The 26,447-nt window shown below is 43.7% G+C and overlaps 1 protein-coding gene across 6 annotated transcripts in view; it reads right to left on the bottom strand.

Annotated features, from left to right (window-relative positions):
* Window positions 1–26,447, bottom strand: part of RERE (arginine-glutamic acid dipeptide repeats) — a 243,149-nt gene that overhangs the window by 32,155 nt on the left and 184,547 nt on the right. For all 6 annotated transcript variants that reach the window (XM_063354198.1, XM_063354197.1, XM_063354199.1 and 3 more), the window contains one exon: window positions 22,311–22,391. In XM_063354198.1, the coding sequence (XP_063210268.1) occupies window positions 22,311–22,391 (81 nt within the window). The remainder of the gene's footprint in view (window positions 1–22,310; window positions 22,392–26,447) is intronic.

Genomic DNA, 26,447 nt, shown 5'->3' with positions numbered 1-26,447 from the left:
TATACATTTATACTTGCGTGCCTCTGAAAAGGATACTCCATTATTGACTGATAAGCCGCAGCCACAAAGTTTGAGATTGCTGGAACGTAAATCTTCATAAATTTAACAGGGGGCAACCTAAACACTGCATTATTTGCAAACAAAACTACTCACAGAAGCACCCTGCACTTTCAACAAGACACTTCCATCCCTATTCGCCACGAAAATCACCCACTGCATTTTTTCCTTAAACTTTGTTTTTATGGAATCCTCTGTCTTCTTCGATTGCTTCCTAAGGGTGACTGCAGGTTTGCAAAGCGCTCACAAATCAGCCCTCGCTACACACATCCTTTACTACAGCAGTGCCACACAGGAGGCGCTACTTCCAGATACAAGTCAGCATTTCCACCATGAACCTGAAAAGCCATTACAGACAGAATTTAAACACGCCACTAGAGGAAAAAAAATTTCAAAAAGCCAAAGTGTCAGTAGCAAGCGGAACTGCAACTGTAAACTTAACCTAGTTTTACCTTTAAGCACATACATTAGAGTGAGGTTATACTGTCAGCTGGGACCTCCAGCCTTTGCGTGCAACAACGCCTTCATTTTTAGTCATCATCTATAAAATCAATACTATTATGTGAGTGTAAACGATAGTGAAGTAAAAACTAGCGATTCACTGCATGGAAAACTCCATTAATCAGAAGTGGGTACACACTGAGTTAGTTTAAGAACTCGTTCCCTGAAAGAACCAAAGAACAAATTTCTTTCCTCTCCCAAAACCAACCAACCTGTGGCTCTACGCATAGCAACACCAGCTTTCACCTATTATGAAGTTGCACTATGTTCTGGATTTGGTTTACTACAGCAAAATATTACGCCATAAGTAAATCCTTAAGAAAGACACAGTTCAGTGAACCAAAGCTTGAGACGGACATTCAGCGCGCTGCATGTGTAAGTTTGAAAACTGGAATGCCAAAAGTCTATTTGGTGGGGACACATTCTCATTTTTCCTTCTAAGCATGGAAGATCTCCATTTGCAAAACAAAAATCAGTGTTTAACACAGTGCCTGTGCTCAGGGCCAAGTTCAGCAAACAACCACACGTAGCGCACAAGTTAACGTTTCCTGTAGACATCGAATACTTGTAAGTCTTATAAAGGGTTTCTCTGTACACTGCCCCATCGCATCAAACTTGGCATAAAACAGCCAGCTTAGAAAGGCCATGTTGACGTCATATGTCAAACCATTCTGAGAATCCTCCATCTCCTATCTTCCTCTTTTCCCTGTCCACCCCTGTCCCATTACAGATTACACCCCATTCCTACCTGTTCCAGTGAAATGGGAAAGTGTCAGTTAGAGGATACTCCTCCAAAACTAAAGTTTGGGGGAGACACAGAATCACAGAGTGGTTTGGGTTGGAAGGGACCTTAAAGCCCACCCAGTGGCACCCCCCGCCCTGGGCAGGGACACCTCCCACCAGCCCAGGTTGCTCCAAGCCCCGTCCAACCTGGCCTTGAACCCCTCCAGGGACGGGGCAGCCACAGCTTCTCTGGGCAACCTCTTCCAATATCTCAGCATAAAAAATTTCTTCCTTATAGCCAAACGAAATCTACCCTCTTTCATTTTACAACTGTTGCCCCTTGTCCTGTCACTACAGGTCCTGGTAAAAACTCTTTCTCCACCTTTATATGCTGAATGGCTGCAATAAGGTCTCCCCGGAGCCTTCTCTTCTCCAGGCTGAACCCCCCAGCTCTCTCAGCCTGTCCCACAGCAGAGGGGCTCCAGCCCTCCCAGCATCTCCGTGGCCTCCTCCGGCCCCGCTCCAACAGCTCTGTGTCCTTCTGCTGTTGGTGCCCCAGCGCTGGAGGCAGCACTGCAGGGGGGTCTCCCAGAGCAGAGCAGAGGGGCAGAATCCCCCCCCCACGTTAACGCAGCCTAGGATACGACAAAGGTTCTTTGTGGTTGACATCTTCACAGCCTCTCTAAACGCAGAATCCCTCTGTTTTCCATATGAAATATTCAATAACCTAAGAATGCTCTCAGCTTTATGTGCAGTTCTCCATCAATTAGGAGCAAAACACGGCAGTGACAGCCATCTCGGCTCTTAAAGGCATCTGCTGCTTCAAACAATTCATCACCTCAAGTTATTCAACAGCAACATTATTACCTCACAACAGCCTTTCTGTTCTGCTTAACTATTCCCAATCTGTTTGTCCGGTTTTGGAGTTGGCAGCACCCTGTCCTACCAACCACAAACCCCGTATCTTGCAGGCTTAGGCAAATTCAAATAAATAGAACACCATGGACTCAAGCTGCAAGCTCGTTTTTGATTACAGATACACTCAATTACCCAACCAAGCTGACACAACCAAGGCAGACATCTTGCAATAACAGGGATTTGAGACATTACACAAGAAACCCCACGACACATGGAAGACAGACCACAAACACTCGTTTTCTGGGTTAAAAATCACTTTACTATGCTGGATCTAGACACATAGATTATAAGCACAGGGTATGTTTTGGGTGTCTCGTAGCGTTTTGTAAGTAATTCTAGCTTTCATATTTCTCCCCCCTTCATTAAACTAATCACCCTAACATCACTAAGATGTATCGTTTATTTTTGGTCCATCCTTGCAGGTATTGTTTGCAAGGTAACTGACAATTTCTCAATTTATTTGTGTGTTTCCATTGCTTAGGCCTCACTTGTGAAATTGCAGCCTGAGGTTCAGCCCATTCCTATACACACGTGAGGACAACCGGGACTGCCCAGCTCTATACACTGCTGTTGGTTAGCTGCCACCAAGATAGCAGGACAAAAAGCAGTGTCTTCAGGTGTCAAAAAACCAAAAGCAGCAAATTAAGACCAATACAGGTGCCTTCATGCAAATGGTACTAGCGATAAAAAGGAAAAGGGGAAAAATACAGAAAATGATGCACTAAAAAAAAATAAAATGGAAAAACTTACTGGAATGTTTCTATAGCTCTATTTTTCACAACACTGCTACCACCTCTTTGAAGCATTTCATGAATCTTTCACACACAAACACACACAAGAGGTCCCACAAACATCTGACATTCGTCTCAGGCATGTAAGAAATTTTTACATTGCTTATTTTATACCATGTAAAAATATTATCAGCAGCTCAACGTCCAGGAATAGCAAGGTGTAAGCAGCAGGGAACTACTACACATTTGTGGCTCCAAAGCAGGAAAGGGCCTTTGAACAGGTAAGATTTGCAGTTCTTCACTTCCAACTCAGTGGTTCAAATTCAGCCTGAAGCATTCGGGACAGAAGAGCTGGCAGCATTCCCAGGAAGCAAATATGCATCTGGGTGGATCAGAATATTTGAAGGAGTCAAGGAGCCTAAATCCACTCCTACCCTTCTGTATACAAGACACACAAAACACTACAAGAGAAAAAACAATGAGCAACTCATTTGTGTAAACCCTAATCGCTCTGAGCTGCTTCAGTTCCCCGAATCGGCCTCTCTTCAGAGTGATAAAGAGGAGAGAAACACTGCAAAACTCCAGGCTTCTGTGAAGTGGCAAACTGTGATCGAAAGGTGAAGCTAGGGAAATACTAAAGCATAAAAAAAAATAATAATAAAGCAGTAGGAGTTGAGGGAGCAAAAACAAAGAAATATCTTTGCAAATTCCGCATTCCAGAAAAGCCTATCTTTACAAAACAAAGCATACAAATATCCACATTCAAACATACAAATAACCCATTAATCCTACTAATTGACTGCCCAAAGCTCCTTACGAAGTTCAACATCAGAAGTAGGTCGTGTAAAGAACTACTGTTCCTCCCAGTTCCCTTACATCCCCCTTTCCTCGGCCACCCCTTTCCTCTGCAGAACCTCTACGAACCCTGAAACACACAGCCCCATCCAGCCAACTGCATCCTTCGCCCCCTACCCCGCTCCTAGTCCTCCTCCCTTTCCATAGCTTTAATCACCACCCCAAACAAAATATTTACAGAACGCCCCAGCTCAGAAGCCATTGAAAAAGGAGGAGGCGGCAGTAATGAATTACGTTCCACCAGGGCATCTGCTGCGAGGCGGCAGTGGAAATGTTTCTATCAACTCAGCCATCTTGTCTGGAAAATGATAAACCCTGCAGGGATGTTTGCTGTTAAAGTTTGAACCATTGGCAGAGCAGCTTCCCGACCAACGCGAGTGACACAGAATAACGCCGCTGTTATCAACAGAATGTAATTCTGAAATTGTGAAGCACACACAATGTAAGATAAAAAAGCAGCATCGACCTATGAAAAGAAGAAAACCTAAGTAATTTTTCCATGTCAAGCAGACAATCCTGGTAGATCTCACTTGTTTGTTAAATACAGAATAATTTCATTTAAAAAAAGCACACATCTTTATATTAAACATTTCTCCTGTGGTTGGCGCTACTGGTTAAAACACTTCACCATTGTGCTCTACATTCAAAGGAAGTTTTCAAGACGTTGCCACAGTCTGACCGTATCTGTCCACGCACATCATTAATCAACCCTTCTCCCCCTCCCCATTACCATTAAAGGCTTTTTTTTTTTTTTTATAAAATGTCAAGCATTTAGAGTACTGCTTATTTCAACAAACAGTATTTTTTTCCTTAAAAGACATTTTTTATCTTCAATAGGAAACACCACAAGTATCTGAAACAAGGTAGAACTGCTTAAAAGAAAAGGATGGGAGAAACATGCCATAAGGCTCTCGCGGAACATGCCAGAGGAAAAAAAAAAAAAACAACTGCCATGTAACCCTGAAATAATTGGCTCCATCCTCTCAACATTAAAAGCAGCCCCTTTCAAGATAAAAGGAACGAGGCTGCCCAAGGTGCACAAGCGTAAAATCTCCGAAAGGCTGACGTTAACTGCATGTTTGAAAACCAACCTTCAGGAACAGTCACGCTGTCACCAGGCTGTCACCCCCTTTGTGTTGGAAAACTCTGCCTGAACGCAAGCCTGTAATTTTATTAGATTTAGGCCATAAATTTGGAATTACGGGGGGTTTGTGTGTGTTTTGACTGCTGTAGTTTAGTTTGGTTTTTTGTTTTGGTTGGTGGTTTTTGTGTATTTTTCTTTTTTTTTTTTAAAAAAAGCTACATTCTCATCTCACTCTTGTTCCTTCCAACCATCTTTCACAGCTTCTGTCTCCCAAGGGAAGTGAACCAAAGAATGACGGGGACATCCCAATAATATAATGGGTCCTACCAAAGTAGAGTCAGGTTACCCTAGAAATGGGTTAACTTTTTCCGATAACGCTACACTGCTTCTATACAACCATGGGAGCCAAGTTTCCTACGTGGACATGCTGAGAGTGAGACTACATGACATAAGACCCAGATTAATTGCAATTTTAATGCTACAATAGATACCTACGCATATACCTACGCCTTCCATTGTGGAACGAACACACGCCAGTGCTATCACCTTAAAACCAAAAGTCAAGAGTAACTTGAAACATTGTCCCTTCCTCCCATCCCAAGTCATTAACTAGATGGTTGTATCGTATCCTAGGAGATTCCCTTGTTAACGTTAATTCAGCTTTCAAAGGGCAAGTAACTACAGTATGGGATAGTTGATGACCAGTGGCTGTAAGTGTCCCTCACGGCAGGCACTGTCGGGAGCCGAGCGGGAAAAGAGGGAGGCTTTCAGCAGCGTTGTGTTAGCTTCAAACCACCAGGTAACAGGGAGGGAGGAAACTGTTAATATTATGTTTTTTTCAGAATTATGTTGATCAGTAACAAGCCTGTTACTCAATCATTTTGTCCGCCACACATACTGCATTCCTCAGAATAAATTCAAATAAAAGTTTAACAAGTCCAGATAAGATTAACAGTTAAAAATCATTGTGTTATGTTTCCAAACCTATGATAATACTCCACACTGCAAGAGTTCAAAAGACAGTCGACCGGAAAAAATAATTAACCATGAATTGTAGTAAAGAAGGTAACAGGTCAGCAGAGCACAGCGTCACTCGCACGGCACGGCTGTACCTAACCTAACCGTCAGGCGTACGGCGCTCTACTGACTTGTCTCGTGGCGCTCGCCCAAGAGGAACGACGCGGCTAACAAGGCCTCAGCGGTGGAACGGAGAACAAACCAGGTTGTTTCCTGAATTAGGGTATTCTCCGGGTACTGCAGTTGGGGGGGGGGTGTGTGTGTGTTTTAGTTTACACGTGAAAGAAAAAAAAAAAAAATGTTTAACACCGAAGAATCACATCCAACAAGGTAGGAAAACACCAATTTCCTCCTCCTCTACTACGGTAGAAAAAGAACAGTTATTTACTCTGCAGATACACAGGATTATAAGAACATTTGCATTTTTAAATAGATTTAACATGTGGGACAAACTGAAAGCATCACAAGATACAGCCATTTACCTGTGTCTCTTTTTGGTGCCTGTGAGAAGAGAGAGTACCTGTTCTACACTCAGTGCTCTGGCAATTAAAAACAAGAAGCCCAACACCACAACCTAACAAAACCTAACAAACCCACAACTAATACCAATTATTTCCTTACAGTCTATCACGGCAGACAGTTTTCTGGAGCAGAGTAACATCCAATAATGAGAGCTCACCTAGGGATACATTCCCACAGCAACCTTGAAAATTCAAATTTTCAACAATGTATTAAAGGTGGGAAATTGAAAGTGGAACAAAGTATATAAGGGAATATCATACATAACTGAATTCAAAAAGTTCTTACAGTGGTTGTGTGTATTTACTTTGGTTATTTTTTATATTTAAAACCGTGAAGACCTTCTTAATTTGCATTTCCCACTCAGAAGAAAGCTGTTGCTACCCCAAATCGCAGCACTCCTTCCTCCCTTCCGAAAAAGCCTCGGGCGTCACAAAGCAGCAAGACAGGTTTTCTGTTACTCATATTTCCCTAATCCATCAAACACATGCTACTGCAAAGCGGTCTCATAACTGAAACCATTCTAATTGTCAAATACAGGAACAAAAGCTGCTTCTGTGGCTCACCAGCCGTTTTTACCGGTGGTTTGGTTCCTCGCTGGGGTCGGGAATCGTGCACCGGCATCGCAGGTGTAGAGCCTCCAACCGCCCGGCACCAAGCCTGGAAAAGCTCCCAGCCTACGGATGGTACCGACTGCGGCACCGAATTCCTCAGGAACGCTTCAGAGCTAACAGAGGAAGGATAAGCCTCCTACAAAACGGCTTTTTACCTGTCAAAGGATTTAATTAGCAGACGCACATTCTGTTCAGAAAAGATTTGAGTAACAGCAACTTTTTTTTCAGCGTCTGCATCTCAGAGGGATCCATCCCATGGGGAACAGACCCCCAGGGAGGGAGAAAGCAGAGCTGCCAGGAACCCAGCAGCCTTCCAGCAAGCACCGTCAAAATTCATTATTACGGAGACAAGGCAAAATAATACAGAGGCAACAAAGCTTTGGCAGCATCTAACTTACTTTCCTCCTGCCCTTCAAAAACACTTCTAATGAAATAAAATGGAAATCCCCACTATATACTGCAGATGAAGGTGACCTTGGGAAGCGGGGGGGGAAGAGGAATAAAAGCAGATGGATGATCTTAGGAAACTGGTAAGAACCATTCAGAAACAGCCAGGTCTAATCGAAGAGCCAGAGCGAACCGCAGCTATCAATGTTTGGTCTATCCGCCAGGGCTCCACTAGCTGGGTTTTTCCCCCGCACTGCTCGATCTGCAGAGACGTCAACTACAGCCATTAACCCAACTAAAGAAACTACCTCCTCTTATCAGCGTTCCTTCTGCCAATAGAGTAGTAGGAGTACAGCGAGAGCGCAGAAGCTGGAGCCTGATTCACAGAGTATTTGGGAAGTTACACAATGGACTTCTTTCAGCATTGAAGGGAGAGATGAGATATTCCTGGAGAGAGACTGAAGCAAGAATATCCAAAAATCAGTAGCTCGAAGAACTTCTTATGCCTAAGATAAGAAATCCCTGCTAGTCTGTGGTTTTCTGCTGTTTTGTTTTGGGTTTCCCCCCCCCCCCTCATTTTGACATGACCTTTGTGGAACGACAAACCAAGACCCAACAGTGCACCAGAAAGGCTGTTTATCTACAGCCTGCAGGATTCCATCCGCATTCTCAGCTCTAAGATGACAACTAAAGCAATCAAACATAATGCGAAACTCTGTTTCAAAAATCTCCCATATCTTTTCTACGTAAGTTCACTTGAAAAGGTCAAAGCCAAACTTCAGTAATTAAAAAACAACCAAAACCTTAACACTGGTTTGGCACAGACATAAATATATAAAACTAGCTATTCAGTGGTGATTCACATAAATTTGGTACATACTACTTAATTGCTGAAGCAACAAAAACTCCCACAGCCGCAATTTCTAAATGCCAGCATGGTTTTTTAGAGTCATGACTCGAGACTGTGTAAATATGGGAGATAAGAACTATAAAAGAGTGATCAGATGAGGTGGGAAAACAGTAGGGCCGTTTTCACTTAAACACTTACCAATCCCATCATTTTCTCTTCAGCAGCACCATTAATATGCTCCATGGAAAAATATTCAGAAGATACGAGCGGGGCAAGTGGGGTCATCCGTAACAACCACAAACGGACGCCTACAACCTCCATTTCTCTCTCTGCAGTAGATACAGACCTTTAAATAAAACTTTCTGAAAGTCTATGCAGTATTTCCAAACACATCTTGGACAGCTATGGGCTAGAACTCTCTGGTTGTTCAAATCTTTAGATCCCTCCTTTTCATCCTTTAGCTGAAAATAATTTTAATCATTTTTGAAAGGCTTACAAGTTTAAAACACACAGATTTCTCTGAAACAAAAACATTAAGTCACCTTAAAGGAATACAAATAAGGGAAGGACAGGGAGGAGAGCTTTATGCCCACAGTGAGCAGACAAGTTCTTTTGAGGAGCTCTTATGCTCACAACAAAAGAATGTTCTTCTAAAGCCACGCAACAACAAAAAAATCTATCACATCAAATGCCACAGAATAAGAACATGAGCTGGAACTGTTAAATCAATACAAGTTTAACACAGCATTGAAGGTGGAAGGCCTTTGTCCATGTCACTTCATCATAACAAGGTGAAAGTCCATGTATACAACCCACGGAGTTATTCTACGTACTGGATCTGATTTAACAGCAGGATTTAGGATAAATGCGTTTTTCAACATGCTCTTTAAGCATCCGGAGCCTGCAAGGTTTACGGCACATATTTTTAAACACATCTGAATCTGCAAGGTAAGAGATTCTGCAGAACAAAACCAGGGTCCAACCCAAAAAACCACCTATTTCTGCAAATTATATTGTTCCAGCATCTGAGCCCTGCGAACTGTGGTACTCTTAACACAAGGAAAGGAAACCTAGACAGAAAGCGCAGTCTGCGCGACACCAGAATCGCAGAGAAGTCAGCCAAGCTGCAGGGAAACACCACCAAACCGAAGAGCGCTGCCCAGGCAAAAAAAACCCAACTTAATACACAACCCGGCAAGTGCAGAATCTGTGACGAGGTCACCAGGCTTCTGTGACGCACCCTCTCCTACACAGCCGGGCAACAAATGCGTCGTTTGGGCTCTCGCAAATAAGCCTTTAGAATGGCAAAATCCCTCTTTCCCTTATCTTGTGCTGCTAAATAGCAAAGACAAATACGAGTAAAGCAGTTAGCATCACACATTTGTCTAAATTCACTCTTAACCCTAAAGGCCTAAAAGAAACATCCGGGAAGGGAGGGACGGTAAGAGCGGGAGGGCTGCAGGAAGGAGGAGAGGAGGGAAAAGGGTTGTTTGTGTCTAGTTTCATGGAGAGGGTTTGGTTGGGTTTTTTGTTTGTTCAGTTTGTTTGTTTGCTGGGGAGGTGGCATGATTTATTTCTCCAGTTCCCTCCCACTGCAATTCAGGTAATGAAAGACTCGAGCTCTGGCAAAGATCCCCTCCTTAGCCATTAAAAAAAAAAAAAAAGAAAAAAAAAGAAAAAAAGAAGAAAAGAACCATAGTTAAGCTTACCGGAAACAAACTAATCAAACTTGAACAGTAACAAAGGGCAACAGAAACACGTTCACTAGATCACATCTTCCTTGCTGGCCCAAAGCCCAGAGTTTTCATTACATTTTTTTGAACACAACACACACACCCCTTTCCCCCCCACCACCATTTCACAACAGCCCTGGCCCAGGATGCCTCGCTTTACAAACTATATTTGTAGGAGGTCAGCTTTTCACGAGGCCTAAAACCCAGCATGTGGAAAGCGTTAAGACTTTCATGTAGTAGAGGAGGTTCTTAAAACTACTACTGTTCGACTCAAAAAATCTTGGAGCTTCACAGATCATTAGAGGTTTCTGAACCGCAGAGAAGGGCAGAGTTAGCAAAATAAATCAAGAGTTCCTGTGGGATGTCCTGGGGCTTTACACAACGAGCGGCGCTGGGCACAAAGCAGGCTCAGAATTCAACGACGGGGAGAACTTCTCAAATTGCAGGAGGAAAGAGCTGGTTTATAACCCGGAATGCACGCTCCCTCGCTTTAAAGGTTAGGGTCTAGAGGCATTGTACGAAATAACTCCGTTTGTGTCAGGGGCATTGGGAGGAAGGGAAAAGGGAGCACAGAAAGTGTGTCTGGGGGAGGGAAAGCAGAGGAATCAACTCAACTGTTCCACCCAGCAAGAACGATCTGTTTCACCATGGCAATAAAAGTACTTATCAGCACCTTTTTAATGCCAGATTTCTGAGCGCTGTACAGGATAATAGCATAAAAAGAAACAATATTCCCTGCCAATTTTCTCTATACCAGATGACCAGAGCCAATAAGGATTTCCCAACCATCAGTACTGTCAGCATTCTTGATTTTCTCGTTAATCTCATAACACTCTATTTCCTAAGACTCCAAGTTCTTAAATACAGCGATTACTTAGGAAACCACCTCTCATTTACATCTACCCAAAAGAGAAAGTTCCTAAGTTCACGTTTATACAGAAAAGGAGAATTGAAAAATTTAATCTTGAAAGATCTAAATCGGAAGGAAACACACCCGTCCACATTCTACGATTTTTTAAAAAATAAGGGATGTAGAAAGCAAAAGGTGGAAGGTTCTGTGGAACCTGCTTTGATTACTCCATGTTTGATGTGACACTACCTGTACCTTCTCAGCTAGACTAAAGGCCAGAAGTGCAGCAGGGCGGTGAATTTCTGTACGGCAGAATGCGGGATGCTGCAGCACGAATGCAGCTCCACCTGGGAGAACGGCGGAGGCAGAGGCAGCAGAGGGAGCCCCTTTAACTCCAAGCAAAATGCACCAACGGTGGACCCCAGTCCCGCAAGATGCTTCTTACTCACGAGCAGGAATGCAAAACCCAAAGCCTAAGCATTTCACGTGGCTCACAGCTTCATTATCTCTGTGTTCCACATACCAGAATGCTGTAGTAAAATTGGTATTAACTAGAAAAATGGAATGTAACATGTAACCGAAGCAACCAAGGGACCCTGTCACTGCTGCTAAAAGTCATCTATACAGCCCCAACCATATTTCATCAACTATAGAGAAATAGTAACTCGACATGATTAATCTAAGATTGAATTAAGCAATTAACTACTAGACAATGTAGCTTTGTTAATAAGCAGGATATTTCTGTCAAGAGAATGATGAACTACAGGCCTGGTCAGCAAACCGAGAAAACCACCTGGAACTGCCGGGAGTAGAGGAGATGCAGGTGACAGGTAACTTCAGCAGGGGGAGATCGCGACCACCGACTCATTGACCACCGACCCAAACGCTACCACCTACTTAAGAGAAAAACACATGAAGACGCCAGCGTCTGTGTACTAATTCACATAGGAAGCAAAGAAACCTTGACCAATCATTAAAGAGAATAACAACGAATATGTATTGATTGTTAGAACATGTAATAATCAGTGGATAAAAAGGCAGGTTTTTGAAACTAAGGTGTGCTCCCTTGGAACGAGCCCCCCATTTCTGCGCATTAATGGAATAAACTTGGAAATCCCTCTGCTCGGTGTGTTACTGGATTGCACAATGGGTAAAGAACCCAGATTTCGGACAAAACGACGACACTAAGGTGCCTGAAAGCGCATTCTGCCTCCTGGCAGGGAAAGGAGTCTCCAGTGTAAATCCACCAAACACATGTATGTCGTTTGGATCTGCAGCTTTCCTCCTCCAAGGGAACACCTCGCAGAACACGCCTCTTCCCTCACACGCTGCTGGGATAAAAGCAGATGTTTCCCCAAAAGAACACCACCACCTCTAATCTAAGTAACCGCTAGCATTATTATATCCTGGGAATTTGAATTCTGTCATACTCCTGAGCATTTTTCTTTCAGATGCAAAATAGAAAGGGGAAACAAACCAAAAGCAAACGTAGCAGATTTCAGCTTGTGATATTAAATGTTTCTTGAAGCACAAGGCTTACGGAGCCTGTTATATCCACAAACTGCCTTAGTTTCCCCTATGGCACAGCTCCTTTAAACAAAAGCCACTATTCTTAACTCCTCGTTCTCAGTTTATTCCACAATCTGTGTATTTCCTGGGAGTTTTCCTTGGCAAGAAAAAAAAAAAACCAACACAAAACAAACAAACAAAAAACCCAGTAATCAAGCACTGCTTCTTTTTTACAGCTGGTTTGAAACAGAAATGACAAAATGAGTGCATCTGTCTACTGAAGTTGTTATTGTCTTGTTCTCGCAGTACAGTTATAGCAGCATATTACAGGATATTTAGGACTGAATAATGTATTTGGGGGCTGATTCTATGCCAAAAAAACGCTGCAGATACCATTCTTACCATGCCATCTGGGGCAGGAAGCAACGATTAAGGCCAATGATCTGTTGTATAAGAAGAAAGTTAATTTCATGCTCAGTATGGCAGGCAAGACGCATTAAAAGTATAGTTTACTCTCTGCCAACAGCCGGGATTTTTTTTTTCCTGGTGCACAATCTCTTGCCCCCGGATGACTTGCTCTATTGAACTCCCCCCAACCTGGGCAACAGTTTTCTGAATGTCTGCGTTAAGGCACTGAAAAGTGCTTTGAACTAGGTGAGCGCTCCAGATCACCCTGACTCTCACAACGGGTCAAAGCTGTTCATACTTACTTACTTCTTGGACTTGAAAATTCAAATAGAACTGCTGCAATACCTCTTGAAATTGTAATCGCTCACTCTCGCATGCTGTAAATACACACGTGAGATGGCACCGCTTGGGACAACACCTGGATAACATCCTCAGTTCTGTTAGCTACAATCCGGCTGCCCCTCCTCCGTTTTTTCCCCTTAATGGTACATTTGTAATTAATCTTCATTATCCCTGACTAGGATAAGAAAGCAGCGTGGGTGCTGAGGAGGAGAAAAATCAAGTAGCAAGACAGAATGCCTGCGCCTCAAATGTAAGCAGGCCACCAGTCTGACAAAAACTGTCTGTGAGCAGTCTGCGCTGGCTTCCAGTAGGTAATTACTGATAAAACTTGGCCCAAATACACAGACAAAATCAAAAAACCAATTATATATAAGCCATAAACACCAAGTTTAAACACAGAAGTTGAATGAGCTGCAAAAACTGCCTGAGTTTCACTGCAGTTTGTTTTTCAATATCTCAGACTTGAGCAACTGCCACAAAACTCACCGCCTGCCAACCAAACCACTTGTCTCCACATCTCCCTCCCTTTCCAAAAACCCTTTTCGAAAGGAATTCCTTTGTCTGCTCCATACGGGAGTTTTTAAAAGTCAGCATTCCCACCCCATAGGCAAGGAGGAGGGACTAACCAGCAGCAGGCAGACACATACTCAGCACTGACGTGCTGCTCTTCCCAAGAGTTGTGTTGTGTCCCAAGAGTTGAGTTGTGTTGCCCCCTCCAGTCCCCCCAGTTAGACACCACCATCTCCGATGCTGTGTCCATGCGTAACAGAAGTCCTTAACTTTCACTAAAACAAAGCCATTGATTCATGTATATCTTTTACAGATTAAATCAAGTACTTGTAGGACGAGATTCGCGCGACACCTCTTTCACATCAGTGCAGTCATTACAGAGGACACGCAGATTTATCCTCCTGCTTTGCCACAGATGCTTTCGCTTCCCCTGAGCGAGTCACCAGGTTTGCTTCTGACTCAGCTCTTAACTCGTAAAAACTCCAGTTCCACACCCAAGAGTGCTGTACATCAGGTATACGATTAAAGATCACGAGATCCTCAGGTATCGGCTGTGGGTCTGTGCGTTAGTACCACAGCGAGGATTACGTGGACAGTATTTCTCTATGAAGCCATTTCAAAAATCAGACACCCAGCAGGATCATACAGATTAATTTATTCAAGGAGGTACCAAAATTTTGTAACATTTGCACTGCTCTAGGACAGGATGTCCCACAAATATCTCTGCTGCTAATACGACTTGTTTATTTTGCCTTTCTGAAAACCATCTTCAAGTTTTAAAGCGTATTTTCAGTCAATAACTGGATGGGAAACAAACAACATGAAATGCCTGATGCACGGCATCCGTGGAAAAGAATCCTGCCAGGATAGGACACTCAACCATGAAGATAAACTGCACAATTTCTCAAATAGATACCTATTTTATGTGCCTGAGGTTCACAGGACCTTAGGATTCACGTCTGAGTATTCGATACAATCTGACAACTGCTACGAAAGAAGAAAAGCTATTATCTTTTCTCATCGGGAAAGGAAAATACAGAACAGAAATATACAGCTGTTGATGAACAAAAACATTTTAATGAGAGTCACACATACCCTTCAGCATCGATGCAAAAGAGAGAATTCACAAGAAAATAAACAAACCAAAATGCCTTACGACGGTGAATTATAAACAGAAGGTAAGGAAAAGGCGGCGTAACAGAACTATGAGGAGTCAGGGAAGCATTGTGTTCTCTCAGCTGCGGAGGAAGACTCAGACAATATTGTATCAACTTCCCAAATAATCTTGGCTTAGATCTTCAACTACATACCTTCCACTACAAAGCAGAAATTGTCCTTTTTTGGCTCTCTGACAGAACTCAATGCAATTGCCTAATGGCCCTCTTTTGCTTGCAACAATATTTTACCCCTACCTACCTCTAAACCTTCAGAGAAAAATAAACAATGAGTTTCAATCTTGTAATGTAAAATAATAAAAAAAAACCCAAACCACCAGAGTGCAGAGTTGATTTATTACCCACGCTAAACACAATTCTAGAGTCCAGCTGGCACGGTGAATACACCTTCTGGTTTTATGCTCTTCACCTACAAAGGTTTCTTAGTAAGAAGCTCAAACGAGCAGCCCAGTTTTTGAGCTGATGACATTGTAAATTACTTTTAGACTACAACAGTGAAATAATGCAATTAAAAATTAATTCACTTATTCTCTTAAGAGAAAGCTTAAGAGACTTAAAACAAACAAAACCAAAGCACGTTAGGTACTTTCTTTCTTTGGTTTTACTTGCTTCAGCTGAAATCGAGACACACGGGTATGCAAAAGGGTATTTTGGTCTTTGGAAGATGAACCCCAGTCATTCAGCAGATGACCGCACGCTGGTGGCACTGGGCCCTGAAAGCGAACAGTCAAGGTAAACAGGCAGTTCACGGAGCACGGATTTAAGAGCTAAGCAATATATACCTCCAGGATATGTTAAGTCGAAAGCAGAAACTCAGGAAACCGAAACAAAAGGAACACGCATGGTATATAAAGCACAAACTGTGGCCCGAGCTCGTCCAATGAAGTGTACAGCCGGCAGCTCTACTCACCTGCAAGACCTGCAATCGGTTTTCAGAGATGAAGACAACATGGTGTACACTACAGTTAAACCTTTCTCTCTCTTTAAAGACCTTTCCAAACCTTCTGGTTTATTATCCAATAAAATGATGACATTTGTAATAGGTTTAACAGTTAAACTTTTAAAAACAAGCCAAATCACAGCAAACATGTATACTGAACATCCCTTACAGATGATCTGGGCTTTGTAAACAGCTTTCAGCTCAGTGCCACTTAAATTTAGGAATATCTCCATCTGAGCTCAGCTCCTATGAGCTCAGCATTTCATTAAATTCTTTGGCTTACTTTTCCTGCTCCTGGTGAGAAGCATGAACCGCATTACTGTATGCCTCCTCAGTACGCTGCTTTACCTTAAAGCCAAACATATTAATTTAGTGTTCTCCTTCCATCGGCTAAGATAGCCACACTCAAAAAAAAAAAAAAAAAAGAAAAAAAAGAAAAAAGCCAACACGCTCCCCAGAGAAGAGTTTGTTATGCAAATGAATCAATGGTTTCACTGACACAGGAAAAACAACTAACCGATGCCTCTGCCCATTTTTCAAAATGGACCGAAGCCCAGTAGGGTATCTGCTATGACTAAAGAAAAAAAAGTGTTAGGCTGTCGTTTTTAAAATGTGAAGCCTACAGTCCCTGCTTTAACAAGAACAAAACCCTCCAACTGCAATGGAAGCACCAGCAGCAGCGAGCAGAGATGAAATGAAAAGCAGCAGTGGCTGTTTATGTTGGCAGTCGCTTCAAACTCTAATGGAAAATTTCAGCTCTGGCTGCATCTAGGCTAGAACAAGTTATTAAGGCAAAAGGTTCAGCTTTCAAACAGAAAAGGCTTACATAGCCTGTCCCTTTCCGAACACTCCTGCAGCAAAGACAAGTCAGGAAATAACATGCCTTGACTCTGCAATGTATTAATATCCTATCATTAGGGAATATACCATCAAATCAAACACATTTCCTTTGGGAAAGGAGAGCAGCGATAATGCCCACGCCACAGACACAAACTCAGCTATTGGTACAAATAGGTTACATCCCTAAATGCAAATATTAAAAAGCAAATGTAGGGCTAACTAATCACTTTATACTAACAGCCCAAAATATATTCGCCTAATTATCCCTCTCTTTTGATCAAAGGGAAACTGCTATTGGAACAATTACGTCGAGGGAGAATCTTTACCTTTCATACGCTCATGAGAATTTTACACAAATATTGCTGAGGCTGTTTGTTGACACGAACAGTATACAGTCTGTCCTCGGAGAGGACAAACACCTTGCCAGCCCGCACATATGGTAACTGCAGTGACCTTTCAGCTCCTGTGCGTTTGCACTATATTTAAGAGCTACTCAGGAAGCCAATATTGTATATTATGTAACACAAGATTAAGCATTAATGAGGCAAGAATAAAACTGTTTATCTAAACCCCAATCTAAAATTAAACAGAAGTTTATGCTGAAAGCTCACACTGCACTCGTTTTGTCTCCTAACGTTAACAGAGCACAGCTTATTTAGTCTGAGATAAGTCCCAACAGCATTTAGTTTGGAGAGAAGGATTTTACTCTCAGAAGAGAGAGTATTTTTGCTAAAGAAAGTGATGCACGTTTAGTTCTTACACACTTAAATCCAGCACATTGCAGATATTTTGATCTAAAGAAAACAGCTGATATTCATGACTTCTATTTACACTGTGTTTTAAAGCTAAATACAGAAGCATCCACCCAGAGGCAAGACCTTTCCACTGCTCTGTCATCTCTTGCTGAGCAGCCAAACCAAAAGTCACACACACCAAAGATACCTATGTGCTCAACAGGGAAACTCAACACAAAATTAGACCAAAGCCTGCATGCCTCCACAAAGATTCACTGTCCTCTTTTTGGGCGTCTCACTAAGCAAGAAGCTCTACAAGGCTCACTGAGGAGCGCCAGCCTGCCAGAAAAAAGACAAGCAGACAATTAGGCCACAGGCACAACCATGGGCCATAAACCTTCCCTGAAAGGAGGGCGTAGAGAAGTGGGGGTCAGATGCTTCTCCCAAGGAACAGGCAACAGGACAAGAGGAAACGGCCTCAAGTTGCGCCAGGGGAGGTTTAGGATTGATATAGGGAAAAAATTCTTCACTGAAAAGGTTATCAAGAACCAGAACAGGCTGCCCAGGGCAGTGGTGGAATTGCCATCCCTGGAGGTATTTAAAAGCCGGGCAGACGTGGTGCTGAGAGACATGGGTTAGGTGCTTTTTGGCAGTGTTGGGTTGATGGTTGGACTCCATCTTAAAGGTCCCTTCCAACCTAGACAATCCTATGATGCTGTAAGAACACACTCGAGAACCTCAAAGCATTCCAACGGGTGTCCCCCCAGTTTTAAGAAAAGGTCAAAAGTACTTGGGCCTATTCCTGTGGAAGACACGGTGTTTCCAAACCCTCAATTCAATTGCAGCATATACCGTGGAGATCTAATGACATAACATGATATAATTCTTAAACTTATCACACACATCCCCCCTCCATTTCCAGTGGCATGAGGTGTTTGAGTTCCGCTGGTCAGACAACACAGCTGACATAAAGCAGGCTGAACTCCAGCCTGAGGAATACAAGTCTGCGTCTTCTGGGGCCGTGGCCTTCAAAAGTCCGGGCACGCGGGAGGTGCACCCCAGCCAAAGCTCCCAGAAGCGTTTCCGAGGGACCAGCACAAGGGCGGGCTGAGGGGAACAGGACCCCGCTCTCAATCTGAGCAAGCTGACGCCATGACTTGGCCTCCTCCTCCTCCTCCTGCTGGGACTGCACAAGCTCACCTTCGCTCCACGTTTCTATTTACCTTTGCCATGCCACCACCACAGAGTTAAGTTCTTTACAAGAACACAGTTAAGTCAATCCCCAACCTTGTAGGCATTTACGTACGTTTATCTCAGGCCTATCACAATGCTGGTGCTTCTAAACTCTCAAAGCCAAGCAGCTCAGTGTAATCACCTAAAGAATTCAGAGCAGGAGAATTTTAAATATTTTGAAAATCCTGTATTATCACTAAGTTTTAGCCAATTAACCCAAATCGGGGGGGGGGGGGGGGGGGAATCACATTGAAAGCCAAATCAGATACTTAAGAAAACTTGTTTCCAGCTGTGTACCTTGCATTCTCACAACATATGAATTTTAATGAAAGTTATTAATGAAAACCATTCATGTCACATAAGTGCCTCAAAAATTTGCTTCTCAGCTTGCCGCGGAGAAGAATCCAAAGTGCTGCTAAGCACAAACCGAACGAGAGCAGGATAATTCACCAACTGCTCCACTCAACTGCAGCTATAACTGACTAAGAGAAAACTACTCGGGGGAAGGGGAAAGACGAAAGATCCATGGGAACCCAGGGAACAATATGTTTAAGACAGAGTTCAATGGAAACCCAAGGAAGTTTCCCAAGTTTTATTTAAGCTCATCTACATAGAGGTGCTTTTCCTGCGGAGTATCCCAAGGTTAACACTTACTGATCCAGCCTTAACACCGCTGGCGTCCCTCGATCCGTTTCAGCAGAGGGCATGCTCAGATAAGAGCTGATTTTAGTCCCCGTGTCTCTTGCTTATTAAAGCTTGAAAAGAATGCTACAGCTGTTTATACCCTCCCCAGCATCGACTTGGAAATAAACTGGAAATTTGAAACAAACTAGAAGAGGGAAGACCTAAACAAACATACAGCTTTGGTATGCAGCAAATATTTTCATTCATAAAGGCTTTTTTTCTTGCTGGTTATTCATTTAGAAGAAACAATTAAAAAACTGCTGAAAACCTGTTTTAAACTAGTTGAAATACACATTGACAAATACAGGGTTTCCTTCAAAGATACCGTACATTAACTATGGAGAGAAAAAAAGCAGAGGCACAGCTCAAATAGGACATTCCTTAACACGCTTGTGAAAACTTAGTACAGCGTGGCCTAATTCCCATCTCCCACCATGGCCACTTTACACCTCCCAATATTATAAAAGAAATACAATGTCATATTCACCTCTACATTCTGACTTTCCGTACGGCAGCCTCAGCTTGATTTAATATAAAACAGGCCTGGTCTCTACAATGATTTTGTGTTTCTATTGTATTACTTATCTCCCCCTATTTCAGCGTTCCAGCTGCAGGGCTTAAGGGGATATTAGGAGGAGTTCTGCCCCACTGAAAGCAGCATAAATATAAGCATCTGGAAGAGGCAGGCATTATACAAGAAGCATGATAATAAGGAGATTTAACTTTAAGTGGGTTTTGCAGAGAGGCAAAACCCCTGGCTCCCCTCCCCGCAGGCTTCAGTGACGAGTGCAGTAAACTCTTAATAAATCAGAAACGTGCAGGATGTACTGACCTACAGCCTGGTTTCCATTTAGGACAAGTCACATCAAGAATGCTCCTGACTCATTTTCAAGTAGCTTTTGCAGAACTCGGGAGCTGCCGCAATGCTTTTGCGCCCCTATAATAATTTTTAGCTTTTCACCTCATGTTAACATGGTGCCTAACAGGAAAATAGAGCCTTTTTTCTAGCTTTTCTGGAATTGCTAGAGGGTTACTTCACACTGCAACAGAAAAATGTCAGGCAAAGTATCCGAAATTATTCTGGTCATGAAAAAAATACGGACAAATGAATTCCACAGCCTTACAATTCACATTATTCATTATTCCACTTTAAGGAAGAAAATAGATAGTCAAACAGTATTTACTGCAGCCTTTATTCTGCGTGTCTTACTAGGCAAAACTGCTGTAAATTCTGCCTGAAAAAGACTGGGAACGAAAAGAAAGCAGAAGTGAGACCTGTGGGCAAAAATAGGAAATGGAGATTAAACAATCCGTTGTAGGTCAAAGGTTACTTGTAGATCAGTTACCACTAGGGGCTAAAAAAGCCTGCTCAAAGCCATGGGCACCCTGCTTCCCAGTCGCTCTAACTTAATATCTTCGTCTTCTCTATACTCAAAATTTAGACGTAATAAACCAAAAATGTAACCCTTGAAAAACGATAGCTTAAAGTTTCACACCACGTGCAAACTTGCAAAACTTTTACGGAAGGCCTCAGGCCTGATACCCAAGTTCAAATGTAGAAGTCAAGGAGTACAAAGAGGGTCAGACACCTGCCCCCCCTCGCAGTTCTGGAGTTTTTCTTTTCCTTTCTCACGCAAACCGTTTTTCTCTATCGCAAAGAAACATTTTGTATTTAAAAGCGTATTTCGTATTGCTGCAATTCAAACTTCAGAAGAGTCCTTTTGCCTCTTGGTAACTTTCCCATCAACAGAATTCATTTCTAAAGTAAACACCAATTTGTTCTAAACACATTGCTCGGAGATATTCTGAAGAAAAGAGAAAGGACTGCTTAAGCTGCCTGTGTGCTGGATTTTTAGACGTTGCGAAGAAGGACACGATTTCAGCATTCCTTCTAAGCTGTCATCTTTCCAACAACGGGCCTTCAGGCCTCAGAATCCGACACAACACTAAAGCAAAGTCTACCTACACTTGATCAGTAATTAAGTTTTCCCATCGTTCGCAACAGACCCAGTGAACGTAAACACCAACTGAGGCACTCCAGGAATCACTTTATCCTCCCCTTTCTATTTGACCTCTGCAGTTTACTATTTACCAAGGAAAGATTGTGATATCACAGTATCGTCTCACAAGAACATCTCAGAACAGACTGGAAACATACTACACTAAGTGATAGGTTTTAAAATATTTTTACAGTAACGTTCTTCCCCACTGAACATCCAGATTCCACAAATGTAACAGTCTAAACAACCAGTTATGTTTTAAGTAAGTGTTTTCCAGATCAGTAACACATTGCTAGAAAAACAGCCTAACTCAATTTTCACTGAGTTACCTACCTTCTAAATTCAGAACAAATATGAAAACCGCTTTCCAAAACCACCCTCCCAGCAGTTAAATGACACCTGCAGAACAGAAACCGAAGCTTCTAGAGCAGCTTGGCAATTAGGACTAATGGAAAAGTAACTAGATTCCCAAGGCTTCCCAAACCCTCTTTCCTTTGAAGAAGTCAACCACTCCTCCCTGTCCATCTCCCTTCCAAGCACTTGCCAGGATTTTCAACAGAATGACAGTTAGGTAAGCTTTATGAAGTTCATTAGAGTAATTAGCCACAGATCAATTCCGACACTGAAGTTACACGCTTGCTGTCCACGTTTCAGGAACGCAAAGAGTTAAACACAACAACCGAATTCTGCAGGTCCTAGGAGCAGCCGGCACATACCTCAGTCTTCCAGATTCAATTAGATTTTGTTTTGTTTTAGGCTTTCTTTAATTACCCACTGCCATTTGAGCCCAAGTGGGTGACATAAGTGTATTATCCCATCATAATGTCAGAATTTAAAATTAGATTTGGTCTCCATAAATACAGTTCATCCACCCTTAGTGACTCCGTTCAGCAATGACGACTATTTTATGTAACATCTTTCATACACTAAGACCTCAAAACTGCACTAAAAATTACAGCACCTTTTCTGGCTGCGGATTTCTCTTCCATTTATCTGAAGAGAATTCAGTTCAGGGTGAAAAGGAAATAGTTTTGTAAGATCAAACACTGAAGCAGCGAGAGAAAAAGCAAATTACATAAAGTCCAAATGTACTTACCGTCTCCTTATTCGGAAGCAACTCCTTTCGGATCCTGAAGAAGTTCTTGCCGTACTGCCTCAACCCCTTAATAAAACGTTTCTGCGATAAAAGATAACAAAAATAGTATGTCAGCACAAGAAAAAAAAAATCAGAAAAAAATCTTGTTAATCAGCACAACAGCCAAACAATGTTCTTCGCTTAAGGACTGTCGACAGAAGAGAACGTATACCTACACAGCCACCGAAAACAGGCAGGGGAAAAAAAGCTTTGAAAAGATACTGAAAAATTCAAGCCACATTCACTTCTACGTCAAACTTCCAACCTCTGAAGCTTTAGAAAAGTCAGTACCACAGTCAGTTCTTCTCCGAAAGGACCGAAGGCTCCTGCCGCACGTCTCCCCCCTGCTCGGTTTTTCAATTAGGAAGCGGCAGCCGAAGGAAAATACGCAACGCCGGGAGCCGGGGGGGAGCGCAGCGCCGGCGGGGCTTCAGCAGCCCCGGCAGCCGCCGGCCCTCGGCACTCGCCCTCCCCGTTTTTCGGCGGAACAACCCCGAACGCCGAGCCCGGCCGAGCCGCCGCCGCTCCCCCTCGGTGGCTCGCAGCGGTCCGCGGTCGCTCGCCACGCCGAGACGCTGCTTCTTCCTCCTCCTCCTCTCGCCCCGCCGGCGGGTCGGGGCGGCCCCGCGGCGGGGGCCCGGGGCGAGCGGCGGAGGCGAGGCGAGGCCGGCGGAGGCGAGCGGAGCTGCGCGGAGGGGCGCGGAGGGCCGGGCGGGAGGCGGCGGCCGCCCAGCATGTGATCGCGGCGGGGCTGGGCGGCGCGGAACCCGCGGGGCGCGCCGCAAAAGGCGGCCTGGATCGCCGGGCACCCCCCCGCCCAGCCTCGTCCGTCCACCCTCCCCCGGGAAAGCCCCGCGGAACCAGGCGCCGGATGAACGCTCCGCCGGTCCCCGGGGGCTCTGCGGCGGGGTGGGGGCTCCCTCCCCCGGCATCCGCCGCACCCCGCGGCCGCCCTTCCCTCCCCGCCCGTCCCCCCGCTTCAGCTGCCCCTTGCGCTCATGTTTCCCCGCTGAAATACCTCCCCCCCACACCGAGATAACCCGGCAGCCGCCAGCTGCGAGCATCGCTCGCCCCCCTCCTCCTCCTCCTCCTCCTCCCGAGGCACCTTCACTCCTGCACCCACCGCCGCCTGCGGCTCTGGGACCCGGCTCAGCCAGACCCCAACATTTCACCGCCACGGATCTGTAGCAGGAGATTACAGCTAAACACAGGGTGCCTCTTCCGAAAGGCCAGCCCTGAGGGACTTTCTCCTTTCCTATAAGCATACAGGTATAAACACTTTGAAAATACCAAATTCTGCCTGCAAAAAGGATGAGGGATGCTGAGTATATGGGCACTAACATTCTGGGGCAATTAATTTCCTAAAAAGAAACAAACCTGAAGTTGACTTAATGCATTTTGCACCACATCTTCTTGCAAACACCTACTGGAAGGAGGTGGGCAGGTGATTACAAGCTTCCATATTACGAAGGGGATAAGGAATCCCAGAAAGGGTAATTCACAACCAAAATAGTGCTCTGTGCACCTCAGAAGCTCCCACCACAATGCTGAATATGAGTGTACAGTCTCTTTGGAACCTCGCGCATATTATTTTGCAGATGTGCCCGCACAGGGATCTATCCTTACCTAACCCTGTCCCTCAAAGCCAGCAAGACTGCTAGGGTTCGCCAAGAACATGCCTGGGGGCACAGAGACAAGAATTAACCACCAGTTGTATATGCTTTGAGATTACAGTCCCTTGCAGTGTGTGATTTGCTCATACCCACCTCCTGCTTTTAAACCAGCAAACAGAGCACTGTTTGCTCCTTGGGCTTTGCACTCGGGCTCCCGAACAAGGAAATGTTAGTAAAAGCAGGGTCCCAGCCCCCATCCACAGACAGAAGTCACACGCACCTGCAGAGCGAGATACCCAGGCTGCCTACAACATGTAACCTGTCACTGACGCACGCACACACACTTTTTACCATGTGAACGACGAGGAATTTTCATCACACTGAGGGGGAGGCCAATGGCTCCCCTGGCACCACACGCACAACTCTTCTGACTTCTCGGCAAGAAAACATGGCAGCAGCAACAAGGCGAACAACCGTGTCCTCAAAGCACTCCCAACATCCCAACAAGCAGCATAATTCCTGTCTGCAGCTTATCACGGAGAACGAAAATCAACGAAATCAGGAAACCTTTGAAAACAAGCAGTCCAAGGGGAAACTCAGATTCTAAACGCTGCAGCTGGGTTCCTGGCTGTGACATCGCGGCCTCCTGGACTGTACGGGAGGTACCCTGCTCTTCCAGCATCAGTTAACGGAGCATATAGCATAAATGAGACATACAAAGCTGTAGGGGAATAAGAAGAAACCAGAGCTGGAACACTCCAACCAAGGATGAAAAAAGACACAGGGAAACACGACAGCAATCTGGTCCACTGCATGAAATGAAAAGCCCTGGTTCCCTATTCCTCATTTTGCCAAAGACTTACTATGGTATATCTCAGTTCTCAGAGGACCATTTCATTTATTTTTTTAAGATTCCTTTTAACCAAACTATTTTACATTTGTTTTGTGTTGGAATTCAGCTCTGTATTAAAAAAGCCTATGACAAACTGTTTTCCTTTGAATTCGGGAGACGTCAAAAATCCCTACCAGGAACATAAGCCCAGCATGTAGCCCACCTGAATAACAGCATTAGAGGGAGCTTGAAATGCTGCTCCAAATTTCCAAATATAAATGAAGTCCATCCTTCTGGCATTCTGAAGTTTTGGCCAATTACGCTGTCACCTTTATCGGCGTCACACAGAACTACCACTAGGCCACTGAGGCAGTGCCAGATATCCAACTATGAAATAGTCGTGTGCCTCTGCTGAAAGGCAAGAGAGCGCCACTTCTTAATACACAAAGAACAACAAAAGCACACAAAGATTAGTTTCGGAAACCTAAGACAGAAATTCTAAAGCTTAATAAAATCGAGGTTTTTTCAAAACATTTTCTTTTTCAGATTTTCCTTCCTCTTCTAGTCTTCCATTAATTTGGACATCACGTTCAGTTCTCCTTTAGCCTGCAGCAAGAACAGGTACTTCTTGTCTCCAAGTCAAGCACAATAGAGACCTCCAAATGTTTTTAAATCTAAAAGCACTAAATAGTTGCACACCAAATCAGAAGTGACCTGTTGCTCTCCAGCACCTCATAAAACAGACCGCATAACACAGCTTGAATTTTCTCTCCTCTGCACAAGTGACACGCAACAAATTTTATGTCTGCATTTTAACAGTGAAGGAGATGTTGGTGCACCGCTCGCAGAAGGCATCTGAAAACAACAGCTGCTGAATTAAAATAGTCCTACAACACAGGGCTGGTAGAACAATGAGGCTTAAACCTATGGATGCACGAGAAAGAAGTTGGGATAAAGCGTGGAAGCGGCTCTAGAGCACAACGGTTTAAAAATCCAAGTTCTGCACTTTTAAAAATTAAGATAACATTTCAATTTTACTACATAGGTTTAACTTTGAAACATTATTTATGACAATTCTTTCAGCATCGTTGTTCGCACTGTTCACTGAAGACAAACTGTAACACAATTTTAAAAAAAAAAAAAGCGGTGGATCATTATTGCTGTGAAGTCTGATTAGGGAATCCCATGGCTCGCAGGGTCAGGCAACGCTGACAGACGACCCAGTTGTCTTTCCCAAAGTGGTTACCATGGCTATTGACCAGCCACCACACAACATCTCCTAATACCATTTTATAATTTGAACCTCCCCGATGAAACGTATTAGACTCTGCAATATCCTGCTACACCGTGTAAACAGGGAGCTATAAATAACCCAGGAAGAACAAGGAACAAGCATGTTAACGTTTGCATATGTGTTACTTGCAGGTCCCATATTTTATCCCAAGAAACAAATATCATGACAAGATACACAAAGCCATTATGTTCTAACAGAGCTCAGATGGCATGTTTATCAACGTGATGATAATGCCATTGCAAAGCTGTAGTTAAGGTTATGCGTCAGGGTTTCTATTATCAAGAGATTACAGCTTGGCAGGAAAAATTTGCTACCGCATGCTGAAATTCCGCACCCCAGGTTTTAACCGGGAACTGAGG

The sequence above is a fragment of the Chroicocephalus ridibundus genome, chromosome 16 (genome assembly GCF_963924245.1).
Source record: "Chroicocephalus ridibundus chromosome 16, bChrRid1.1, whole genome shotgun sequence".
Taxonomy (NCBI): domain Eukaryota; kingdom Metazoa; phylum Chordata; class Aves; order Charadriiformes; family Laridae; genus Chroicocephalus; species Chroicocephalus ridibundus.
Note: the sequence above shows the minus strand (reverse complement) of the source record. Positions and strands in the feature narration are given on the sequence as shown.